This window comes from Denticeps clupeoides, chromosome 7 (assembly GCF_900700375.1).
Source record: "Denticeps clupeoides chromosome 7, fDenClu1.1, whole genome shotgun sequence".
NCBI lineage: Eukaryota > Metazoa > Chordata > Actinopteri > Clupeiformes > Denticipitidae > Denticeps > Denticeps clupeoides.
In genome coordinates, this window is record NC_041713.1 from 11,407,745 (window position 1) to 11,434,293 (window position 26,549).

At 42.1% G+C, this 26,549-nt stretch overlaps 1 protein-coding gene across 5 annotated transcripts in view; it reads right to left on the reverse strand.

The window, feature by feature from the left end:
- Window positions 1-1,998: 1,998 nt before the first annotated feature.
- The window catches only part of grin2ca (glutamate receptor, ionotropic, N-methyl D-aspartate 2Ca), a 64,298-nt gene continuing 39,747 nt past the window's right edge, over window positions 1,999-26,549 (reverse strand). For 4 of the 5 annotated variants that reach the window (XM_028985499.1, XM_028985501.1, XM_028985497.1 and 1 more), the window contains 9 exons: window positions 23,288-23,499; window positions 15,946-16,114; window positions 13,588-13,741; window positions 12,254-12,379; window positions 11,583-11,812; window positions 8,656-8,816; window positions 7,540-7,727; window positions 7,024-7,256; window positions 4,021-5,685 (listed from right to left, as the gene is read on the reverse strand). In XM_028985499.1, coding sequence (XP_028841332.1) covers window positions 4,021-5,685; window positions 7,024-7,256; window positions 7,540-7,727; window positions 8,656-8,816; window positions 11,583-11,812; window positions 12,254-12,379; window positions 13,588-13,741; window positions 15,946-16,114; window positions 23,288-23,499 — 3,138 coding nt within the window. Of the gene's footprint in view, window positions 5,686-7,023; window positions 7,257-7,539; window positions 7,728-8,655; window positions 8,817-11,582; window positions 11,813-12,253; window positions 12,380-13,587; window positions 13,742-15,945; window positions 16,115-23,287; window positions 23,500-26,549 lie in introns of all 5 variants that reach the window. The other variant, XM_028985502.1, reaches the window with a different exon arrangement.

Consider the following 26,549-nt stretch of genomic DNA (forward strand, 5'->3'; position numbering starts at 1 on the left):
TTAATTAAATGTTCTCAAACATTTAACCAAGACAGTATTCTGTATTACAACAACTTAACAGAGGAATTTACTAGAAAACGTTACTCAAATACAGGTCACAGCCTAAATCCACACCTCTGCGCAGTTTCTGTAATATGTATTCTAATCTTCTGGGGAGGTCAGGGTTTTGTAATCCATTTTGGTTTGGGCATAAAGGACAGAATCTGAAACCCCAAAGATAAACCTGGAATTCTAAGTTAATGAATGGAGCATCAATCAAGAGTAACCTGCCTCGGGACAGGTCTCTGCATGGCGAGATATCGTCCACGCAAATGCAGATTGATTTTCTTTGACCTCTGATATTGTGAAAAAAGGCACTGCCTCCAGTCTCATGCTGACTTACACTTGCTGACCTTCTGAAGGATATGGCAAAATGAAAAACATGGAAACGTGCCTCCTCTGATCCTCCTGCAGCTGGAATCATGCAAATACTGCATGTACAGTGTGGAGCACAACTCCACACTGTACAGTTTTTTTTCTTTTTGTGTGTGTGAGTTTATTTTCACTCTATGATGGACTTCCTGTGCGATGCTTAGCTCCGTGGAGGAAGCAAAGTTCACACAATTGTCAGTGACAATTGGCAGGACTTTCTTTATTGGCTGGTCAGCATGCTTCAGGAGTTCCATTTTCAGACACATCTATCCAGTTTTTATCTCTTGCATAATTCAGACTGTGACCAAATCTTTAGACAGAAGCGCCCGCTAGATGTTTATATGCAAATGAAAGCAATGTAAATGCATAACGCCCCGCAAAAACATACTGTCCACTAATGCATACTAACGTCTTTTCTGTCTCTTTCGAACAAGACAAGTGCACCGAACAACCAACTGAAGTCTATGCATGCAGACATCCCCCATTTCTAAAGACCAGGCATGGCAAACATTTGAGAGGAACTATGGTGAATGTGAGGGAATTGTGGACTGGTGTGAGGGTCTTTTTTCAGCGCATGAAAGAGAAAGTTTGACCCATTGCCTGAATAGCTCCTGATATCACTCCTCACATCAAGCTGTCACCTTTAGCAGTAAATTCTTTAGAAGGAGAGGCACTAAAGGTGTCACATAGGATGTGTCATGTGTGTAAAACTGGAGACTGTACTTATTCTTTCCTGGAACGACGCAGCCCGACTGGGATCTGCAGTTGTAATTGCTTCCGCCAACCAGTGAGGAAGCAAATAGCAATGCATATGTCATCATTCTGAGGGAACCAAGAGTGAAATTGTATTCATAAAATATTCCCTCAGGTTGTATATAATCTCTACCCGTATTTGTGTGGGTAATATTGAGGGACGAATTTGCAGGCACCGGCCCTCCGTTATTGGCTGTGTACCCTGTCTGAATTTAATATTCACACTGACAGAGGGAGGGAGGGTGAGCTAAAGAACAAATCTGTCTTGTTACAGAGCTCTCTGATCATGCAATTAGTTATTAATTACATTGGGGATTAAACAAGGTTTATCTGAGAGATGAGCACAGCGGGAGATCGAGCCTTATCTCGTTGGAAAGGGTCATTTTATGAGTTTTATTGAGCAATGAAGTGTGGTTTCTCACACTTATTAACTGCTGAAGCCATTAATCTGCCTTTGTCCAGTAGAAACTCGCAGTCCAGAGATAATGGTTTTGGTCCAAGAGGACACCATTTCTCACACAAGGCATAGAAATGTTCCCAGCATTCTGGGAAGTGCTAAGATCTTTACCCTTTCACATTTTTGCATTTTGCTCTGCTGATTCAGTTGATGAGATCCTCTTATAATTTTCATGTAAATGTATATTTTACCCTGTAAATAGTAAAGTTAATTTCATAACAATGTTTATTTTATGTTAGTGACACAGTTTAGACACAGTTGGAACAATATTTTTAATGAGAAAAAAAACACACCAATATAACTGAAGTACCTAAAATGTCTTGGAGAGAATTTTGTCTTGAAATGTGGTGTGATGTATTTAAATTATGTCTGCTCTGAGGTGACAGAGCTAGAATTTTGCATAAATTGTGACCCTTCTAGCCTGTACACAAATGAAATTAAATAAAGTAAATTAAATGAAATTGTTAATGTCAGTTACTTTACTGGCCACAAAACCCGCAAAGCTCCATCAGAGATGGACATCAGTGACCTAACAATTGCTCTGGAAATTGGGAAATAAGGGAATGGAGAAAGCTGTGTATAATGATGTCACCAGTATAATGCCAATAATTTCTTCAACAAACGACAAACACCTGTGACCACCCTAACCCCTGTATGACTTTTTAAATGTTTCCCATGATGGATGGATGTTGGTTTGAGAAAGAGCCTGTTGTCCTCTGCCCATGATATTATATTTGCATGTGTTGAATCATTTATCAGTCTACACTATTATTCTCTTCCTCCATCCATCCTCCTGTCAAGGCTGGATGGGATGGGGACATATGCATGCATGATCTGCATACTGTAGGTACGTGTGCATGTATGCATTTGTATGAACTTTTTTTTCAACCAGCAAGGATTATACTATGCATGATAGAATAATTGCATACCCCCTCCACACCCGAGTGGCATCATTGACATTCAACCTGATGTTTTAGAAATAAAACCTCTTGAGTGATTCAGCATAGATTTGTATCTCCCAAATGAGAAAACAATGATAGGTGTTGAGAGACTAGGCTGAATGTGTTTCAGATGAAGATGCTGAAGCAGCACAAACCTCTTTGTGCATCAAATGTTCATAACTGATGGGAACTGAAATAAGTGAAATTTGAACAGGCTGCCTCAGCATTGTGCATGGTGTATATATTATTTATTATTTTTCTGCATTTTGAGTTAACCAACCATTTGTGTCCCGTAGTCATAAAACTGAGCAGGATTACTCATCTAATAATAATTAGACCATAGTCTCTGGGCACATGCCTTTCAGGTGCCCTCCCAAATCCCAGGCAGTCAACTCATGCTTTAAGTAAAGTACCAGGGCCTCTAGCTGTTTTGCCAAACCTTAAATACCAAGAATGTGTTAGAATTAAATGGTTTGCTTAGACTTTAAACTCCAAATGCTGCCATACAGTGACCTTCAGCAACCTTCTGAAACCACATGGACTGAAACCACAGGCCCCTGCGGCAGTCTAAGGCATATGGTTTTTGTCTGGACAAATACAACCAACTTCTCTCACATTTAACACTGCATTTTATCTTCAGTACACCTTTGTACATGTCTCACATGTCCCATGTCTGGTACATTAACTCGAGTGTTAAATGTCTGTCCGATGGATATGCTCGCTGAAGATACAGCTTTGAGAAAGGAGGTACTTATGCATACAAACTCCAAAAGGTTTGTGAAACAACAGTATTCTTAATCAGTAGAACAGACAGCAATACAGAATCAGAACAGTCTTTACTTTACCTTTATTTTAAATCCAAGTTAATGAGTATCACAAGCCACTGGAGTAAAAGCCTCAGACAAACAGCTCTTCATAACCCCAGGACTTTAAAAAATTTCTGGAAGACGATCTTTTTTGCCTGTAGATTGGTTACAAAATTCTGCTCATGGTGACTTAAAATAAACCAAAATGGACTATTAATAGGAGAAATGACAAAAAACAAACAAAAAATCATGTGTAAACTTTCATGGTGAGAAGCTGCCCAGTATTCCACTCCCTCACTCCTCCTTTTCCAAGGATTTGTGTTGAAAACCAAGATTTAAAAAAAATATATGTTTAAATAACAATTTATAGGTTTATACTTTTGTATATATTATAATATCTATTCAACACTTTTGTTTCTGTCTCTTATCGCTTAAAGGTAACATGGTCTCACAGAAGAATACACCTGACAATGCTCAGTCTTGGCCACTCCATCCCTGCTGCCCCACGTGATATTATTAAAAGGAAACCTTGTCTCCAATACAACGGTTCAGCGTCTCTGCCAAAACAGGCGTTTCCAGGCTACATCCCTCTCTTCAGAGAGACATTACCCCATACACAGAGGTGCAGTTGGAGGCCAGAGTGCTACGCTTCTCAAACCTCTGACTCCAGACTTGAACAACGGCCCCAGGGCTTTGGCACAAAGGGACTGTTCACTTGGCGTGCCAGGAGCACTTGCCTCCTGTCCCTGCTCAGCAAGTGAGGCTCTTTGTTAGCTGCCCTGCTGGCCCCGTCAAATCCCCCAACAGCCCCACAGAGATTGTTCTGGTACACCACTTGCCTGTTGGCCAGGTGTGGCACAAGGGAAGGGTCTTCGAGGCAGTGCCCATGCCCTTGGCACGAGTACAGGTGGCACATGTGGTCTTTGCAGGGGTGGTAGAGTGTTGAGGCAGGCCCGACATAGACAGGTAGGTCCGTGTAGGAATTCAGGTAGGTCGAATAGTGTCTATGGACCACAGTGGAGGAGGAGCGACGCAGGGCCGCGGCGTTCTGCAGGAGCGCCTCGCGGTAAGATGGAAGGCGTGTCGACTGTGAGTACTTCAGCTTCTGCGGACGGTATGGGTAGGAGCCCATGTGTGCTGGGTCTAGGTAGGCAGGCTCTACTGCTACATTGTAACAAAGGTTGTTGCCTGTGCTTCCATAAAGCCTTGAAGATTTAGAATTAGCAACGACAACCCTTGGGAACAGGTCTGGAACTCGAGTATTAGATGAAGAGGAAGTGGAAGGTTTCTCATCCATCTGACGGATACGCTCACTGCCCCATGTAGCTTTGAGAAAGGAGGCACGGCGGTTCATCCTTTCCTTCCCAAGTAGAGGGACATCCTCAAGGTCTGGTTCCAGGTATGATTTAACATAGGAACCGCAGCTTTCCCGAGGGTAATGGGCTCCGCTACATGGCATGGCAGCAGCTGCTATAGGATTGATGTTGTCCATGAGGTGATTGGCCCTCAGCTCAGCTAGACAAGACGTGGGCTCATCATAGTCGTTCCTCTGACGTAGGTCTGGAGACCCTGCCACGATATAACTGTGGGACCTCTTTTTGCGACCTTGGCCGCCATCTTGATACCGGTTCCTGCCTCCGTGCGATGGACCTTTGTGCTCGATGTAGACGTCTGGTACCTGAAAGTCTCTGTAAGGGATAAAGGGGGAGGCTGCAGACAAGTGCCGAGGCTGGCTGTCCATATACATCCGGCTACCGGGGTAAGTGTTGGCAGCAGAGGACATTGGAGGAGGAGGAGGTGGTGGTGGTGGGTCCCGCATAGCTAGGTGTGGACTGCTGAGGCTTGAAATGGGTAGCGTCCGTTCATAAATATGGTGGTTACCACGTGCTGGGAGGGTGTATCGCAGTGGTGTTGGTCGTGTCATCACCCGAGGCTTTTCCAGGAGAGGCTGTGTAGCACTGTCTCCGATATAGTGATGCGGAAAGGTGGGTGTGAGGGCCCTCTGTGGATAGGGTGAGTGGTTGTCAGTGATGCTGGCGATGTATGGCAGACGCCCATGGCCCATGTCACTGGCTGTGGCCAGTCGCGCTGGCAGACAGGGTTTTCCAGCGTCTGGTCCACCGCGGCGACTCCAGCTCTCAATGGTCTTGGTGGCATTGTCTAGAGAGTTCTCTACCCGGGCAGATGAGACAATGTCCTTGGCTGTCTGCAGCATCTTGAGCATGTTGGCTTGTGTGTAATTGGTGGTGACGTCTGGGCTCTGCATGTTGCCTGAGTGGTCCATGTCCTCCACACCGTTAAAACAGCTGTAGATTCCCTATAGGGGGGAAAACAGTTCAGACATCAGTGCCAATCTGGCCCTGTTTCAAATACCTTTACAAAGAAGCAAATCAATCAACAGAAAGATAATGGACAAGCCTGTAGTACAAAAATAATTAATGTACAAATTAGGTAAGTTGTTAATAATGAGTACCACCTTCATCAAAATATCAGTATCATATCATTTAAACTAGTTTACACAGGACAGTCAATACTACAAACACACAGCATGTGATGATATTGACGGTACAAGATTGAAGACAAATCTGGGTGTATGAACTCAAATGCCACAGCTTGAGAATTAAGAAATTAGAGAGCACACTCTACAATAAATTCAGCAAGTTCAAAATAAAGCAAACCCACTTACAACCAATTTGTCCCTGAGAAAGACACTTGACCCTGAGTTGCTCCACAAGTATGTGTATGAGATGTAATGTAATGTAACATTAGTCAAAAAAACTTTTTAACAGCATGAACACACAACTGACTGAGGCTTATTTGACCATTTGTTTTTAGACATATTTAGAAAAGTGAATCACAAATGACTGAAGCTTCACAGAATGTATGATTCTTGAAAAAACAGAAACTGCCTGGATGACATTTTCCACAGTTGTGGAGACCATAATGCAATTTCAGCTTTGTGATTACTTAAAAATCTACTTTCATATGAACCCATCTGGCCAGTGAAGTAAAGACAATTACCTGAGCTCCTGTCAAATACAAATTAGATTCTGAGCTCAACCCAAATTTGTTTATTGCCTTTTATTAAGGATTTATATTTAAGCTTGGTATCCTTCCAAGAGAGGCAAATTCATAAACAGCTGATAGTGCGTTTAGTAGTTTCTTTTATTTTTATGTTTGTATGTGATTCTGTTTACACTGAGCAAAGTACCGTCCCCACACACTAAGGGTGGTGGGTTAAATGCAGAGGACACATTTCGCTGAGTACACCATGTGCAGTGCTGCAGTGTATCACAACGACAATCACTTCACTTTCTCCATCAATTTCCAACCTTTTATGACTGTACATTTGTTTAGAGTTATTAAAATGTCCTGCCATGTTTCATTTCATTTCACTCAGATTTACATTGCTTTCAGTGCTCTTTCACATTTAATTTATTCTGGTAGTTTTTTGCCCTTTGGGACCTGTACATGCTTAATCAAGTTTTCAGCAGCAGTTACAGCAGACTGACTGATGTTTCAGAGACAATGAAATGATACTGAATCATGACACTGAAATTACATTTCTTGATGTTTCTGCAGCATTTTAATGAAAGTATATTTTCAACCATTAAAAATTTAAAACAGGACATTCATGGGCCTGACGACCACTTACCCTGCTTATGGCCAACAAGAAGTCAAGTCGTTCAGACTTCCTGACGGAGTGACGCAGTTTCCAGTATAATAGGTGCTCCCAGGCAAAGACCAGCAAGCTGAGGCCCATGGCAACCAACAGCATGTAGAAAACTCCAGCCATGTTGTCAATATCCAGCTTGGAGCTCATTACCTCCTTCTTCTCATTACGGCAGATCCCTGTGAGCCACACTGTCTGGAGCTTCTGGGTGTCACCTGGGGGGAGGGGGCGTGACATCTCAGAACTGTCTCAGCGCTATTGCATTTCAGTCTTTCATTTCTATGCATTAATATCATTGTCACGGCATGCATCTGCAGCCTCGGCCATTTATTTTTGCAAAAATCCCTGCTGCTGTTCTCACAAAACCTCTGTTCCACTACCATGTCAGTGCTTCTGCTCACATAAATGATGTCACCATCATCTTCAACAGCTCATTGCAGCCCACATTTAAACTTTTCTCCTAAAGCAGGTTTCACTACTGTGTAAAACTTTTGTTACCATCAGCCAAGAACTGGAGCAGGGCGAGGTCGATGGGCCGTTTCCAGCGAGACTCCTTCTGAAGAGCGATGCCATAGCCCGTGGTGGCAAAAACCTTCCCACTGCCAATGGTCACCAGCTTACAACCCTCATCCTTTCCTGCCATGTAGTTGAGCACCGCAGCATCGTAGATGAAGGCATCCAACTTCCTGCAATTATGGAAAGAGAGATTTGCCTTGATTGTCATTTCACTTGGAATTACACTATTACTACTATGATTTTTTCATGGTACAGCACATTATTGTTTGGGGCAGTGGAAGCGGCCCCGTTATCAGAAGGTTGCCGGTTTGAATACCGATCCCCGTTGCAGGGAATCCAGACCTGCGTCAGAGGAACGACTATGATGAGCCCACGTCTTGTCTAGCTGAGCTGAGGGCCAATCACCTCATGGACAACATCAATCCCGCCTGAGCAAGGTACCGTCCCCACACATTGCTCCCCGGGCGCCTGTCATGGCTGCCCACTGCTCACCAAGGGTGATGGTTAAAAGCAGAGGACGCATTTTATTGTGTCACCGTGTGCTGTGCTGTGCATCACAATGACAATCACTTCACTTTCGCTTTCAATTGGTGATTACATCACCAATTAAATTATGGGCATTACAATAAACCTGCGACAAAAGGAGAAGCTTGATCTTCCTTGGTCAATCAGGCCGCATAATCAATGCAGCAAGGCAGACAGATATTGAGTGTCCTAGTGCTTTTGTGAAGAGATATTATCACTTATAGCCACTTTCATGAACTAAATGTGAAGTAATATACAATATAAAATGATTACGGGGAATGCAGTTGAATGACTTCACCTAATATTTATATTAATTTATCAAATTTCTAGACACACTTGTCCATGTCAGGAACAACCATGGACACAACCACACACACCAGGACAAATGAGTTTTCCCAGTTGACCTAACATGAAAGCTGCAGGAGGAAACCCTCACAAAAATGAGGGAGAGACTCTTCTTGTCCTCTGCATGTGCAAATGTTTGCTGAGGCAATACGGCCAATACCAAAACCAAGCTATTCCAAGGCTATAAATTCCTGCAAGTGTGTGAAGGAGTGCTCTGCACACACTGACCCTGTTTTGAGGCTGTTTAGTGCATCCTCCACCCCCTTCTGGTTGTATTTGACCATGTGAGAGTGCATCTCTGGATAGTTGCTCCTGATGTTTCTCTCCGTGCTCCCGTTGGGCACTGTGCCGAAGCGGAAAGGCGGGTACTGCTCCTGAGGCTTCTGGAACTGTTTGAGAGAAGACAAATCAGGTCATCAGCACACAGCGTGGCGCAAGACAGAGCAGAGGTGTAATTTTTCAACCAAAACAATCTCCCGCCTCCGCTTGTTAGGTGGGCGCTTTTAGTTCCTCTCTCTCTGTCTCTCTCTTAATTCCCTTTCTGGCTCTCTCGCCCTTTTTGCGGTTGGGAAATAACTGAAATAGAAATTCACATTAGCTTCCGCTGTCCTTTCTTTCGTCCAGGATTTGCTGGACCTCATTCCAGTCCCAAACCTCTGAAGAAGTCGCTGTCTGATTGAGATCAGGCCCTCGTCTCTGTTCCTGTTACTTCAATTAACTGAGCGGCCCAGGTGACGCTCTCGCTAATTGTCTTCCCTGTTACTTTCAACATCTGATAGCAAGTGACAGTGGCCGGCTGAATGAGGCCATGTTGTAAATTACATTTGGAAATGTCTTTCTCTCTTTGTCCTTTTCCCTTTAAAACCTTCCTGTTCAGACAAAACTATTTCATCATGCTCTTCTATTGTCTCTGAAGAACCCTGGATTCATGCTCTACACATTAAAACATAAATTTTCAGTTCCGAAATGTAAAGGAGCCCTCTGTCAGCTTCAATGCGTGCAACATGTCTACCCTTCGTCTTCAACAGCAAAGGAAAAGACGTCCTGAACGTCCCCCTGCCCCCCGTCCTGAGAATCAGGATGCTGCTCACACCACCCGGTCAAGGTTACTACACCTTGTGAATGAGAAAGAACAGATGTTGTGGTGTGGACAGCTCCTCTGAGACGGCGCGTCATTCAGACCCACCACAAACGCCACGGTTTTCAGACTCTCAGTAGTGCCAGACCCCAGACCCTGACGGACAGCCCAGTGGCCACAAAACAGTGTGTTGCCTGGTAATGAGCTTCTCCATAACAGGGGCTCGCTGTGTGTTTAAAAAAGATGAAGAGGTCTGCAGCGGTATCATAATGGACAATAATGTTTTTTAAAATGGATTTTTCTCAGATACAGTCCATTTTACACATATCAGGTGACTGAATAAACTCCACTGAAGCCCTAGAAATTTCAAAGCTATAAAGATTTTTTTTAGATTATTTTTACTGTTTGTTCATTTTGTTGACAGTAGCTTTCTTTATTATTACATTTCTTATAATTACGCTTGATTCTTATTCTTCAAAAATATATATATAGTAGCAGCCAATCGGGTGAATCCCAAATCCCAAAGGCCATTTAGCTTTAGGTCTAGAGACCCATTTGAAAAAAAACATAATGTACCAGAACACTAAAAAATGTTAACCTACTAGACCCCCGTTCTCTTTGGAATATATATCTCAACAACTGTTACAGCATTGTAAGAATCAGTATATATATAGTGATTATATAAAGAAGATAGTACACCCCCCCTCCTCCCAAAAAAGAAATGCAATATCTAACCATGTACATGCCTGTTGGTGGAAGTAAAACATTTGGAGGCTTTTAGTCAAGCTTCTTGCAAATATATGCTTCATTAGGGGATAAGCAGTTTTCTTCAGCACCATGCATAACCTTTTATGTTTATCCTAAGACAGCACCTCAAATGAACATTTTGAAAGCTTGTACATCTTAGCTCAGTTGCTATGGCTTATCCTATATTTATTTGTAGGTCCTAATAGGTTAATAAAGCAGGACAATAGCTCAGAAATCCCCAAATGTACTGTATTGCTATGTCATATTTTTAGCATGTCAAAATCCCTGTTTTACACACTATACTGAAACTTGCAAGAAGCCGTGGAGAGGAAATAGCATGTAGACAACTATCAATTAATTTATATGTGCTCATGAACATGGTATTGACTACCATAAACATAGTATAATCCATAAATATGCCATAAACAACATGTGCCTCAAAATGGGAATTGGATATATGTAGTAAATTCATAAATTCACCTCATAATTTCAGCCTTTCCAAAATAAAGAGGCTTCATAAAACAGAATTATGGTAATTCTGGTTTTCAGGTATCCAAATGAATTGTTTTTTTTTATGGTAAAGCATCAAGAGGTTAAGATAAATGGGCCTGAAAACTCATAAATCACAATAAATTGCTGTGATCTAGAGGACATTCTTTGGTTCAGCTCTATCTATTGGCTTGAGTCACAAAACAAATAGTGAAGAATCGGAATCGTTTTCGAGTGTGATGGCTGTGAGATGAGCTGCGAGTTTAATTAAGCATTTATGTATTGACTGAAATGATTAACGCTTTTATGACAGTAAGTCGACTGTGTTTACCTACGAGAGAGAACAAAGTTTGCACCCAGCTCTTTGAGCACCACTGCCAAATCCTTTGTCCAAAATTAAAGGCCATTGTGGAATGAATCCTAATTGCGTTTTGTGCAGCCGTGAAAGGAAATGGACGGGGCAAGGTTGTCTTCCAAATCCCATAATCCCACATTGTCCAAAAGCTTCACAGGGATTCCTTTATCTCTGTACTGGTTTAAAACATAGTTGTGGTCGAACACAAGCAGTGAACATCCTACAGAAATATTGTTTTTATTAAGCAGTTAAGGACGAGACATTCATTCAGCAACAGGGTATAAGGTATTGCAATATGATTAATTTGAGAGCAAGTAGGTGCTGAAATATTATTGAAGGCATGTTTAACTGGTGAAAGAATCAATAAATTACTCAGTTATAAATACAATCAGTACTGTCAGCCATACAAAATGTAGCCGATTTGTCTGGTCACAAAAGCCCATCAAACCTCATTATAATTGTCATTAAAAAAACTCCTTCCTCTACCTTTTTGTCACTTAGGCCAGAGACGGTATCGATGTATTGCTCCTGGATCATGAAGGCTGCCAGGTTGGCGGTGTAGCTGGCCAGGAAGATAACAGCAAAGAAAGCCCAGACGAGCACCATGATCTTGCTGGTGGTGCCTTTGGGGTTCTCAATTGGGACGGAGTTGTTGAAGACGATCCCCCACAGGAGCCAGACAGACTTTCCTATGGTGAAAGTTGGACCACCAGGGTCTAGGAGAAGATGTGAGGGTTGAAGGTACATGAATTTAATGACTGATTTGCTGTTCATTTTACATTTTATTAAAACTTCAAGGAGTCAATCCATGGGATGGTAACATGAATAGCATCCACAAGGTTTAAAGGATGTCACAGTGTAACTCTTTCAGGATTTTCTGAAATAATCACTGTGGCATAAATTGACGCAGCATCCACAGCAAAGTTTGCTCATTGATCAAATCAAAATGCTAATTCTTTTGTTTACAGATACACAAAATGTAAAAAAAGGTGCCATCAATCTGTCGGAGATCTGTAATGCAGGGGACCTAAATAAAACAGAATAATGATGACCTTCTCACTCGAAAGTCCCTGTCGTTGTAGATTGACGGTGTCTCTTTGAACATTTCCTTAATAAAAGTTTCACGCAAGCACAACGGGAACAAAGATGGTTCTCACCTTTGGCACTGACCAGGCTGCGGTTGTACCCGACCGGGCTGAAGTACTCGAAGACAAACACTGTGACTGCAACCACGGTCAGGCACATCACAAACATCATAACCCAGACTGCAGGGCTGTAGGGCTCTGAGATGCAGACAGACATAATCATCTACTGAGCATTATGTAAATTTTAGGTAACCCATTATCATACCTCCTTATACATTATTTATTCTTACTCTAAGCTAATTCTGCACTGCATGTCATCCATGTCATTTACAAATTAACATAAACAAATAGCCATAAACAAATAAACAACAAAAACAAAATTACTGTCACAAGGCACACTGAGTGAGAAAATGTATATATGCAGGTTTTTGATCAAATTGGAGGAAACTGTGGAGCACAGATGATGGGAACCAACTTGGACAAACACCCATCTACGTCCTGTGTTGGTGGAATCCACTGAAGGACATTGGGCTGTGATGTCACAATTATACTGGGAATCTAAAATCTATGGAGAGTGTTATGCTGAAATAGATTTGTCTTTTCACTATTTCAGCACATGTCTACTGGAAACTTTAAAAAATATATACATATATTTTATATTTAGATGTATTTTGACAGAAATTCCATACAAGTGTGTGATGAAGGTTTCATGATATTAAACCAACTTATCATGGTCTTGTCCTAACACTAACCCAGCATGTGACATATCAGAGGAGAAAGATGATTTCTTGGTCATAATGCTGTTTAATATACACTCACTCAGCCCCCCAATTAGCCCAAGAACTGTGTTTTGTACCCTGTCATTGTAACATCAATCCAATTAACATATAAGAAATGTATGCTTTGAAATGCTTTGTTTTATGCATTTATTAGGATCTCAATGCATATTTGCTTATATATAAAACCTGAAGAAGATCCTACTGTAAAATTACTTAAAATCCAGTGACATTACAATCACAATGTCCTCATTCAACTGAGCCAGATATCCTGTCTTGTCAGGAGAACTAATGGCCTGACTTCAGCTGTAGCTGTAGAACAAATTGTCTTTGATAACAGAAGTCACTTTGCAGCAGGGCTCTAACCTCTTCCTGTTGCATAGTTCCTGGAATCAAGCTACTTCTCAAAGTTATCATGTGTTTTACTTGGTGAGTTATGTAATTATTTAAAAACATTATCTATGTTCTGAACTACAAAAGTTATCTTAGCTGCCGAGACCCGATGGGGACCCTTAGTTGGGACACTGGGCAAAAACCAATAGATTTTCATGGCATGATTTAAAATGTGACCAAAGAAGGAATAATGGGTCCAAACTCAAGGCTGTATCCTAATTATGTGTGGCTTCTCACCCAAAAAGGCAGAAGGGGAAACTGTTCCATTGCTCCTGGCCACCATGACACTAATGCCAGTCTCTACAAATGGCACAGAGAAGTCAATGATTTCGGACCGCTCCTCATTTATGGTGAGGGAGCCAATGGCCATATCAGCCCTCCTGTAGAACACCTGCAATAGAAAAAAGAAAGAAACTGAATGTAGTCAGGTACAGTTAAGCTAGTACCTCTGGGGGAAAAAATTAAACCTTACATGCATGAACAAAAGAAACATAGATTATTCCCATCACTTCCTGTGCCCAAAACCCCATAGCACAATGGGGCTCAAATTTTATATTTCATATATAAAACAATCAAAGATTTTCATTAATAATGAATTAATTATCAATCATAAATATATTCTAAATATATTCTAACACACCGAACTTTATAACCCGTGTGGTTCAGTTATTTTTTTAAATATTTGAAGCTATACAATAAGCTTTTTTTACTATAAAAAGTGGTAGTCAGAAGGGAAAAAGAGCATTGCTGTACAGTTGTCGGCAGAGCAGTTCACATTCATCAGAAACTGTTTATGCAGGACAGCTCAGGCTGAATGGATTGATCAAATAGTCAATTGAAAGTGAAGGAGGTAGGAAATTGGAACCTGGGTGCACCACGGGTGATTTCACTGCACAACTTAACGGATGCACTTTAAATAGTAAACCTATAGAAAACCTCGTAAACATCTGGTAAGGAGGTAACACTGGACACTTCTGCACCGTCTGTATAAAAAAAAGGGTGTTTATGTGGTGAGTTGGTCGTGGGGAGCTATATCTGCATTAATCCACACAGTGAATCTGGCTGAATGTTGAATGTCTCGGGGTGAAACTACTGAAGTTCACGTCTCCCTGAGGGCTAAAGCACAAAATGAAAACAACATCTAATACTGACTGTACCGCACAGTTGGAAAGCATCATCACTGAAGAGGAGACTACACAGATGAAAAGACACTTCTACTGCACAGGGGTTTACAATACTGACATGCTAAAAAAGGTAATACACGGGAACAATTAGTAAATTAGTCTTTCTGTACTTCTCTTCAACAAACAATACTTCAGCTTTAGTTACTATCCGTAATGACACACATAACCCCAGAACACAGCTTTACATTTATTCAATACATTCCATAGATTCAATTTGAGTTAAAACCCACAATAAAATATGGAGAGTTTCCTGATTTGGAGTGGCCAAATTCATATGTACATATGATAACCTGAAGTCATTGAACCTGTAACAAGTACAATTCAGATCATGTCAGATGTCATGTATTTGTGTGTGTGAAGAAAGTGAAGGATCAAAAGACACAATGATCTAAAGAAAGAAACATTACATTAAAACAATCAGTACAGTGTTCATATCCACCAGTATAGTCCAATATTCTGAAAGCAAATTTGTTAATGTAAAAGCAGAAAATATTGATTTGCGCAAACAGTTTTTTGTTCAATTTCACAGTTTTTTTAATAAAAAATTGACTTTATATGTATCGAGACAAAATATCTCTACAGCTCTGTTATCCTGCTGTTCTCCAAGCTACAATCGAACCCAATATTATTTTCCATCTGCTGAGGTCATTACTATGTTTACAGCAGTGCAAGCACCCAGCCTTCAGATATAATAGTGTTTCTGAAATCACATTAATTTAATGACACTTCTTGGTGTTCTTGGTGTGTTTTCCACCTTTCTGAACAAGTACTGTTAAGAACATTAAAAACCTAAAAAGACACAGGGCAGAGAACACAAAGAATACCATTTTGAAAGGTGACATGGGTGTGACAGTATAGTGAAGCAAAATCACTACATTGTGAAAAATATACCCCAGTAGGTTTGATTAATGCTGCAAGTATAAACACACTTTAAAACTCCAGCTAGTTCTCTAATGTGGTCTCCTGTGTCTGCCCACGATGACCCACACATTAACCTTCAGCTGCAATGTTCCGGTTGGCTCGTGAGCAAAATACGAAATGTATTTACTGATGGCTAATACCCCGGACGTTTAACTTAAGTGTCGGAATGAAGTCAGACACCTTGAGTGGAACACACTGATCCTCTCTGTCCACCGTCCCAGACATCTCTGCAGGGAAATCATTTTTCCCCCTAGGCCATTATCTGTATTTTGTATTGGAGATTCTGTCAGAGTTCATACCAGTGTGACAATCTAATTCTGAAATAATATTTATTGTCCAGCCTCAAATGCATGTTGAGTTTCACTGCAATGTAAATTGTTTTCATGCTCTAAACACTTACTTCTCTCATTTATCCTAAAACAACCTTCTGTCTCGTTTAGCAGATGTACATGGAGCAAATAACTAATCGAACATGAGCTGCCATCCTCACCTCACCAATCATGCCATTCCAGATGCCCCGCACCAGCTTGCCATGCTTGCCGTTGGTCACCAGGTACAGATCATAGGAGAATTTGATGTTGCGGGAGAGTTTTTTCAGGATGTCGATGCAGAAGCCTTTACAACACAGCTTGGTGTAGGGCTCTGTGTGGCCCACAATACTGAAAATTGAGCAAATAGAAAAATAGTTCAGTTTCATGTCACCGTCGCTTTGACTTTGACCTTGACTATTGATGCATCCAAGCAAACATGGCTAAATTTGAAGAAATTCAGTTACTGTGTTTTCAGGATTTTGACATGACCTCGACCATTGCCCTTCAAATCAGATCCTGTTAGCGATTTAAGTAAATTGGTGCTTTCTAACTTGTGTCATTTCTAAATGTCTGTGCAAAGTGTATCAGCATTTTCATGTGCACACATCATGCATGAAGGAGGAAAGTGTGAGAGACATTCAGAGTATAGTGCCAGTTTTGCAACCATCTATTATTTAACATTAATTTGAGCCTACATAACATGATGTAACGTCTGATTGCATTTTACCATATTTGTTTGTTCATGGTTCACAACAAAAAAAAAAGTCCTGCTTTTCTGCAGCATGTGCTTTTGGTCTCCTATCAAAAACATTACTAAGGAAATGTGCAAACAACTACAGACTCTCCTAATACACAGAGCACACAACTCAATTAACCAAATGAGTAATAAAACACACTAAATTGTGTTTCTTGACTAAAATCATACTGCCAGTCCACCAAAATCAGTTAATTCTCATTTACCATCATCCCATAAAACTTTTTATTTGTTATTAGCATTAGATAGTAATGGCTCTTTCTTTCATTTTAATTTCTACCAAATGTGCTGCTTGGAGGAATGCTGATGAATGGATTGGGTGAGTAATGAATAATGCAGAAAATTCAATTCAAACTCTCTGTGCAGAATGTGCAGGCTTTACGATCTTGAGAGAAATCAATGCTGCCACTTTGCTGGTCATGCCACTTCAACCAGATCCAGTCTGGATCAACAACAAAAGGAACAACATAGTCACACAGACAGAAAGAAATGACAAAAAGTAAAAATAAGAAGGAACTGAAACTTCTCAATAATAATACAAACAAAAATACAACAACGGTAATGATAAACGAAAGATAGTTGACGGTGCGAGCGAGAGGCAGAGGGATGATTAGTGATTGGAACACTTTGAAACACTGTGAGGTCATTTGAAAAAGTACAGAGTGGGCAGGGCTTGGCACATCCCGGCATTGTGTCACGCCGCCGACAGATGGAATGGCAGCCGGGGCAGGAACAAATCCGACACAAATTAATCACCAACAAACAAAAGCAGGAGTGAACACACAAGTCAGGATTAGCCCGCCGGCTAATGGAGCCCAGGCCACGCTGGATAAGGAGCCGCCGTCACACAGTCACACATACAAGAATACTCACTGCAGCGGCTTCGACAGATACACACACACACACACACACACACACAAAGCTACTAATTAAACATGTTGATAGAGTCTTCGTCACAATACAAGGAATGTTCTGATTGTTAAAAACACACACAAACACACCATCATTGTGATAAATCTGATCAGCCATAACATTATTACCACTGACGTGTGAGTGACAGGCTCAGAGTGGGGGGAAAGCTCCCCACTCGCACCACGTCTGAAAACAAAAAAGACACAACAACATAATCTGTACATGCACACACACAAACGAGACCCGCTAAGTCACACAACGCAGAGTTAACATGTGGGTCCACACACATGACCAGACACAGTAAAACCGACCACACACATGACACATGCACACAAATCCACACACAAACAGTGGCGGACAGTACGACAATGCCGGAGCCAGAACGCTGGAGCAAGTAACTCCTTCAAAGGAGGGAAACCAGGCATAGGAGATCAAGAAGGGGAAGGGGGATTGAACGCTGTGGGGGGATTGCTACATTAATGTTGCTCATATTGCTGAAAAACATAAAGACATTAACCCATACCTACCCAGGGCCCAACTGACTGGGGGTCCTCGAGGCCTAAAATAAAGCTTGGGAGGGAAAGAAATTAGCCCTCAGAGGCTGCTTTGTCCAAAACACTCGTGATGCCAGGTTTTACTGTTCCCACTGTCTCCTCCTCCTTCAGATCATCTCTTGTTTGTCCCCTCTCCTTTACCATGTCATTTTAAATATGACGACCTTGTGACATTAGTACCCAAAGCCCTGTCCCATCAGTACGGTGAAGCACATTGAATTCTGCTGTTTAGTATGCAACGTACAGCGGGAACACAAATCCACCAGCCCTGCTTTGTTTTCTTTAATTACATGAGCGAGGCCAAGCAATTCCCCAGCTTCATTTTTAGAGACTGTAGGATCTTTAACTCAAAGCCAGAGGCTCTTATAATCCTCTGTGCATATTTTGTACATGTCTATACTTGTTTTTTACTGAGGCCAACATGAAAATATAAAACAGGACGTAATTCATGGCTTGGTTGCTGACCACCTCTGCTAGCAGAGGTGGTCAGCAATGGATGATCGCCTGAAGGTCATTGGTGAACAGTGGTGGAGGAAGTACTGAAGCTTAGTACTTAAGTAAAAGTACAAGTAACCTGCAAAATATGTACTCAAGTAAAAGTAGAAGTGCTACATCAACAATCTTACTTAAGTAAAAGTCCTAAGTACTTACTTTTAAATTTACTTTAAAGTATTTTTTTTAAGTAAAAGTACTCACACAATGGTTTGTCTCAACATCTGGGGTGTGCCATTTTGTAAAAGCATAGTACATATACTGACATGACTTTACTGATGTCATTGCTTGTAATAATTACAAGCAATTATACAGTATATGTGTATTGGAAAGTTTGGTGTGCTTATTGTGCGTGCACTCCGCAATACTGTGTGTACCTTAGAATTATGTGGATGACAAGTTATCTACTAGGTATTACCCACTAATATACCATTAAGATAAACCAATCAGGACATGATATATCTTTAAATCATTTATGTACTTGCAAAACTATTCAAAATTTCTGTTAAGAGCAGTGAAAGGGAAACACAACACCAGTGGTAAAAAGTAACTAGCACAATCAAGTATATTATTAGGTCTATTTATGTATATAAACCTTATCATTACGAGAGATTGCATTTAAGTGAATACAAAACCAAATTGGAGGGGGTCCTGAAATATGTGAGAAACCCAGGAAATACAGGAGTGTTGGTCTATTGTGATCACATCTCTAGTCAGAGATGACTACTGATTGTGAAACAGGCGGAAAGCACCTCTTCCAGCCAAGCTGGACCAGTGTTGTGCATGAACGCATTCAATGAACGCTATTTTTCGTGAACGCTGAACGCTGGTAGTAGCCTAGTGGGTAACACACTCACCTATGAACCTGAAGACCCAGGTTCAAATCCCACTTACTACCATTGTGTCCCTGAGCAAGACACTTAACCCTGAGTGTCTCCAGGGAGACTGTCCCTGTAACTACTGATTGTAAGTCGCTCTGGATAAAGGCGTCTGATAAATGCTGTAAATGTACATGTAAATGAACGAATCAGTTTACAAATGATGAACGTGAACGTGAGTGACGTTCACTCTGGCGAGACTGAACGCCGCTCACGTTTTAAAGCTTGCTGGTTACAGGCTAGCATGATGGCGCTTCGAGTCCGGACGCCTCTGCAGAAGCAGGTTGTTTACATTTTCACGGACTGAAAAAACGGACTGAAAGAAAAAAAAAAACTAAAGAACCAACGTGAACTAGTTCATTTTTGAGCTGTGAACTTGGTTCAATTTTTAAAAAATGAACTATGAACGTGAACTAGTTTTTTTTCAGTGTGAACTGGCACAACACTGAGCTGGACATTATGCTATCTTCTCTGAGCTAATAAACCAGTTTTATCCTACCACCGTGTTAAAAAAATAATGAAGCTACACTGGTGTGATTTTTATACTATTTCTGTATGTCAGCATACATTTCGCTAGATAATAGTATCATAACATGTCATAACATACCCAAAAGCATAGCATAGCTTACCTCTATATGTTTTTTCAAATTTGAAGGGGAGTTTTTAAATGCCAACAATTCTTTATGTTGAGTCAGGCATGGGATGCAAAGAAATCGCAAGGACTCATTCTTTGCTCCTTTGTACTCAAATACATTTCTGTCATGATCCGGACCGGCAGGGGTGACTCCGGATCCGGAGTTCGGACCGGAGTTTCATGTTCGTCTCGTGCAATGTTCCCTGATCGTGTTCACCTGTTGTATTTTTATATAATTGTATGAAGCTATCCCGTTCGTGTCTGTTCGCCGTCAGGTCACTGCGTGTTAATGTTCCCTTGTCGTGTGCAGTTTGTATTAAACCCCCTGTCGTGTGAAGTCGTGCATATGCGTCCTCCTTCATCGCCATGTCTAGCCTCCACGTGACAATTTCTTAAATCCGGCCCAGGATTTCTTTGTGATTCAGAGCTCAGTAGTTGAATGTCTCGTCTACCAACTCGTGCTGCGAACTGACGCGCGTTCTGACGTCATTGGATAATAAACCCTGATTGGTAGGAAATGGCAAACAACGGCATCAATTGTAGAAATGTATGCATTTAAAGTATGCATTATTATTTTTACTTAAGTAAAGTACAGATACGTAAAAATGTACTTAAGTACAGTAACGAAGTACAAATGCTTCGTTACATTCCACCACTGTTGGTGAAACGCCACAGAGCAGAGATGACGGATGTGGTAAAGTGTCTCAGATCACAGGTGATGCTGTGACTTCCCAAGGTTGTAGACAGATCACTGGCCAACTTTCAAATACACCCCACAGTCTAGTGTGGCACAGATCATCCTCCGTTTTACACCAACTAAGGGGAATTGGTTCCTGAAACATGCCATAGAAATTAAATGTCACATTAAATAAGGTGTCATTTTACAACAACTCAGTACCATTAGATTATGCAAAGTAAGATATTGAAAGTCATTTTAGCACAACTCATCAATCAACTAGTGGTTTTGGGCCAAAGCTGTTTAAGTAAACTGAAGGTGACATCTAATCTATAATCTATGAAAGGCAGAAAGCCTGTTCCCAAGGCAACATACAAATTCTGGATTATACATCTTAAACTAATGCAAATTCACATAAATAAATTGCCAGTGCAAGCTTTGGGAAAACCACTCCTTAGAGGTTAAATGAAGAATGAATCTTATGAATAAATCGAATGCTGTGATCGGCTGTGATCTCCTGTATTGGCACTCTATTTCTTGGGGCCAGTCACAAGCTCAGGTAAATGGGGAGGGTGTAAGTCAGGAAGGGCATCTGGCGTAAAACCTTTTCCAGATAAATTGTGCAGACAACCAGACAGGCTGATCCACTGTGGCGACCCCAAATGGGAGCCACCGAAAGAAGATGAAGTTCTTGTTTCCTTAGTGCGAGCTATGTACGATTGATTTTTGCAAAGCCCTGTTGGTGTGTCCAGCTCCTGTTGAGGAAGTGTAGGATTCACTCTAATATCCATAGCGTGCTGTGTTGATGCATGATTGAGAGAATGTGAAAGTCTTCAGGTGCTAATGATGCATTGCCCCTCACTCCCTCAATTCCTGACCTGCTGCCTAATGGAGTGTATGGAGTGCATCCTCAATGCAGTCAATCAGTCAGCTAGAGCTCAAAGTTGAAATGTAATATACGAAGCAAACAATACATGCAAGATCTGTAACTGTACATTTGTGGTGAAATATGGGTGTGTGTGTTTGAATATGTAAACGTGTTTATATGTGATTCCATGGCCCTGCAGAGTCTACAGAGACTCTGAGGAAACATTGCAGTCTCTTTTTCCCTGCCTCACCAGCTGTCAGTGCTCAGTTCCAAGGGTTAAATAAACCACTAGTGACTCCTGTGTGTGTATGGGCTGTGTGCTTCTGTGTACTCATTGTGGCACAGCACAGCTGTTCCATCAAAAAAAGAATAAAAAAAACCTGGGTGATTTGGAGGGGGGGGAGAGAGGGAGAAATGGGGAGCACGAGTTCAGATTGCAATTGCAGTCTAGCAGGTCAGAAATGTTAGTTTCCCTTAACTTTCACTCTGAAATGAAGAAATGAAAATAATTAGCAGATTTCCCTCATTCAACCTTCCTCTGCCTGTGTTAAAAAATGCAACGACGAGAGGACATTGTTCCTATTTCCTGGAGGTGTGAGAATTTTATTTTCTTATAAATCCATCACAGTTACTAGTACCACAAAATTTGACCTGATTAAAAACTTTTTTTTCAATTGTTTTTTTCACATTGCTAATGATGAGCATGTGCGTTTCTGCTCCACATTACGACGATCAAATTTTGTGTGAGGGCACAGATTCTCTTTTGTTCCTCAATGCCGGCAGAGGCCCAGGCGGGCGTGTAGAGATGCTGTCTGGTGTCTTGTGTCTGGAGCAGCTGCTCTTTGGTCCATTTGGTGGATTTTAGAGTTAAAGCAACAGTCAGCAGGTGTGACAATTTTGAGTTTTCTTTGTTTTTGGATGCAAGAGGAGCGGGGGGAGCAAAATAAACCCCCTTCCTGTCGCCACCCTGTCATCCCACGCAGGAAATATGAGCGACGGAGTGGATTTATAAAACAGCTTGAAAATGCAGGCGGGTTTTATTAGAGTTGGACCGCAGCTGCCCCCAGGGTTATTGTTATCGCGATGCCACTTCTAGCGGTACAGTTATCAATCAAAACGTCTTTGTCGCTTCACTCCGACTCCCACTCTGCCTCTCTCAGCAGCCTTTTTTAAAAAAAAAAAAATCCTTCTCTCTTCCCTCTCATCTGACTGGCTGCGAGTTGCCTTTTTATCTGCATTGCAAAAAGGATTTAAGCCCATGTCAGAAGTTAAGGTGAACGCTAAACTGAACGCTTTCGAACAATTCAAACCCCCTCTAAGGCACGAGCATACAAATATGCCCCCGAGTGGCATGGCAACAGATATATCAAGTCGCTACAATGTTGCCAATCAGTGCCACGTTCCATTGTCATGTGCACACATAACCCCGGCGCTCTGTGAGTGATGGGGATACCTGTAATTAATGTGAACCGTATTTTATTTTGGCTTCTTATCGGCCGGTAACTGCGGCCCACATTAGCCGATGGCCTTTTGATGAATGTGCCGGCCGAGAACGCTCCATCAGACGGTGATAGATGGCCTGACTCGGGACGATCCTTCACGGTAATGATGGTCAGCACGTGTGATACGGTGGGCCTTCGCAGTTGTCCGGCCTAATGAGGGCCTCGGCTCGATGGGAGATAAGAGCTCACAGCTGTTCTCAGGCCATTGCAGTTTCATGCACATTTACATTCCATGCAAGGCTGGCACTCACTTTTCTGTTTTGTTGGACTGGCGTCTGCATGGTACCGTGTTGCTCAGGCATGTTCCGGTAGCTGGGTCGACTGGCTCCACAATCACAAACGGCCGCTCTTCAAGCGTGGCGACAGTCAGGTGACGGTTGTCAGACACTGGTTCCAGGTAGGTGCCATAACGTGGCCAGACTGGATAGCGCATTTGTAGAATTGCTGATTCGTAGGTCCCAACCTAGCCATAGAAGAGAACAGTTTTTCCACATAATAATATGTGAAGAGACAGAACATTATATTGTAGTAATTACATTATATAAAATCTGTGTACTCATTTGCATATAATTAGTAGAACATGATGATACTCACTGACCCATAAGCACTTGCTTCACATGCTTATAAAGATTTAATTAGTGAACCTAACCTACTTCTATATTGTTTGTACAGACATCTTATGGATGATATCTGAACAAACATTTTGGCCTTAGTGCAGCTCTAAAAGTAAGTGAGTAAATAAGTAAGTAGAACTTTATGGTCAACATGTGTATTTCAACAATACACATATTTATACAGTGATATGGAATTTCTTTCTCCAGGACTATATGTGCAACATAGTGTACAAAAGCACATGAGACGGATCACAATGGGGGTGGGGTAATAATTTACACTAAACCTATATATAAATATACCGACAGTTTAAAAATCAAGAATAGCTAAAACTAATTATTTGACGGATACGTCAAGGACACAACGATACAAATTTAAATACTAATAGTATTGTAGAACAGTGAAAGGCAATTAGACTAAGACTGAATAAAAAATAAATTCAAATATGAAAAACAGTATTATTTTGCATATTCAGGATAAGTATGACATACAGAATAAGGAAAGTTCTCCTGATACAAAGTGCATTCAAACTTTTGACTGGTAGTCTAGATATACAGTATAGATCAACACAATAGACAACTTCTCTTATCATTCAGAAACTGTGTATTGTTGATGTAGCAATTAACCAGAGCAGAGACACAAAAAATAGAGACAGTCCTTGAGATGTTAAGGGGTTAAAATATACAGAGGGTAAAATTGATATGGACACAGTTTATCATGTTGGCATTAGTGAAATGATATATCATATCGCTTTGACAGCTATAACAAATGCCTGGAATCCACGTAAGGTTGAGGATTGGGTTTCTCTCCAGGCCTTTCTTTCATATCTGAATCCATGGACAAAACACCTTCCTGTAGGCGATTATCCCAGTTCTTTACATTCCACTGTCATGGGGAGGGCCAGGAAGCACATTTGCAGACATCCTGGGGAGCGTGGGTGAGGCAGGAGGAATTGGCGCAGCGGGACATGGGCACTTGAAAAGGTGGGAGGAGACAGAAACAGAAGGGTAGCAGGAGTATGAGTTTTCTGAGAAGGGAAGCAGTACAGGAGGCCATGCGGCAGCAGCAGGGGAGTCAGTTTTTACCGTTGCACACTGGTACTGGAAATGGGCTGGCTGTAGATGGGTCTTTGTGAGAGTGGTGGCAGAAGCACAAGAGGTCTGGTCTGAAGAGCTAACATTGGACAGACGGCCGCATGTCCCCTGTGGTCGCAGCGGTGGACTGATGGTGCCGGACGTGCCTGGCACAGCTGGGTGGGCATTGAGGATCCAAATTGGGAATGTCCTGTCGCAGGACCCAGGAGTGCAGGGGCCATGAGGTATTCCAGGTGGAGGAGGAGGAAGCGACTATAGAGAAGAGGTGAGGGCCTTAAGCAGCAGGGACACATGGACAACAGGACTGACTCTCATTGTGTGGGGAATGGATATCTAGTAGGCTACTGGGTTTATCTGACAGACAATGCAGAAGGGTCCAACGTGGCAGGGCCCCAACTTCTTGGCATCCAAAGAATCGGTAGGCCCTGTGTCAAGACCCAGACAGGGTCAGGTCCAGTCTGTGGCTGCGGTTGGCCTTGCGCTTCATGGACTATGATGGAGATGAAGGTTGATTGCAGGCATAGTTCCTAAGCCACGTTGATGGGGAACCATACCAGGAGGTGGGGAACCATACTGGGCTGTACAGGTCTAAAACGGTGAGAGACCAGTGGCAGCAGAGACATGCTGGTTCCTGGCGAGCTATGCATGGAGGAAGTAAGATGATCATGTTTAGGAGTGGACCAAACAGCGGAAGTACTTCTTGACCTCCTGGATGAGGCAATCAGTCTGGCCATTAAATTCGGGGTGGTACCCAGATGTGAGGCTCACTGACACTACCAGTTTAAATCTGGTGCCAGAACCGTGCAACTAACTATGGGCATCAGTCCAATAGGAGGTCCATGAGGGGTCCATAGTGTCACACCACCTCTCAGATGATGAGCTCAGCTGTCTAGACTACAGTGGGGAAAGAAAAGAGGTCAACAAAACAGGCTGCCTTTGTAATCCTGTCCACTATGTCCAGGATTGTGGTCTTGCCATGTGAGAGGGGAAGTCTGGTAACAAAGTCAAGGGAGACATGGAACCAAGGGTGATGGGAGAGGGGCAAGGGAAGCAGGATTCCTTGGGTCTCAGCCTTGTGAGCAGTGCAGGTGGGACACATCACCACATACTCCGTAATGTCTCTGGCCAGACCGGGCCACCAGAGGTTAGAGGTTTGTCTGATTAAGTTCCAGGCCGAGGGTAAGGAGCATGTTGCTGTCGGTACTGGTGGTATTCTGTCAGGCACCGGTCAATGGAAGAGGCGAGGTTGATAATGTTGTCCAGGGTCAAACCCCAGTCACGGTTGACCATTTCATCTTTTATTTAATCTCTGAGGCCCTGGTAGAAGGCGAGAGGAAGGACGGCCTCGTTCCATTGGCTGTCATTGGCCAGGGTGCGAAACAAGCACATAGTCCGCTACACTGCAATAGCCTTGTCTCAGGGGCTGGGCTAAAGAGGCATTGTTGGACAGACGATCAGGAACATCAGGGTCAGAGCATAATGTAGACAAGGGCAATCCAGAATAGACAAGACAAAAGCAGCTGGTTTGGAGTAGTAATCCATCAGAGCAAAACAGCAACAAAGGGAATAACCACAGTGATGAGCAGGCAAGATGGAGGCCTGACGTTTATAGTGCGCGCCCACCCTGCCCACGTCATTTTCCGAGTCGGCGTCCCACACGTCCCATGGTCGCGGAGGTCAGCCATGGCATCTACATTTCTCTCTGCAGTCATTTAATTGGAAGACCATTGATTATTTGATTTAAGGTTTTATTTGGAAAGTGGCCAAAATAACAAACAACAAGAAATATGGCTTATTGGAGTGTAAC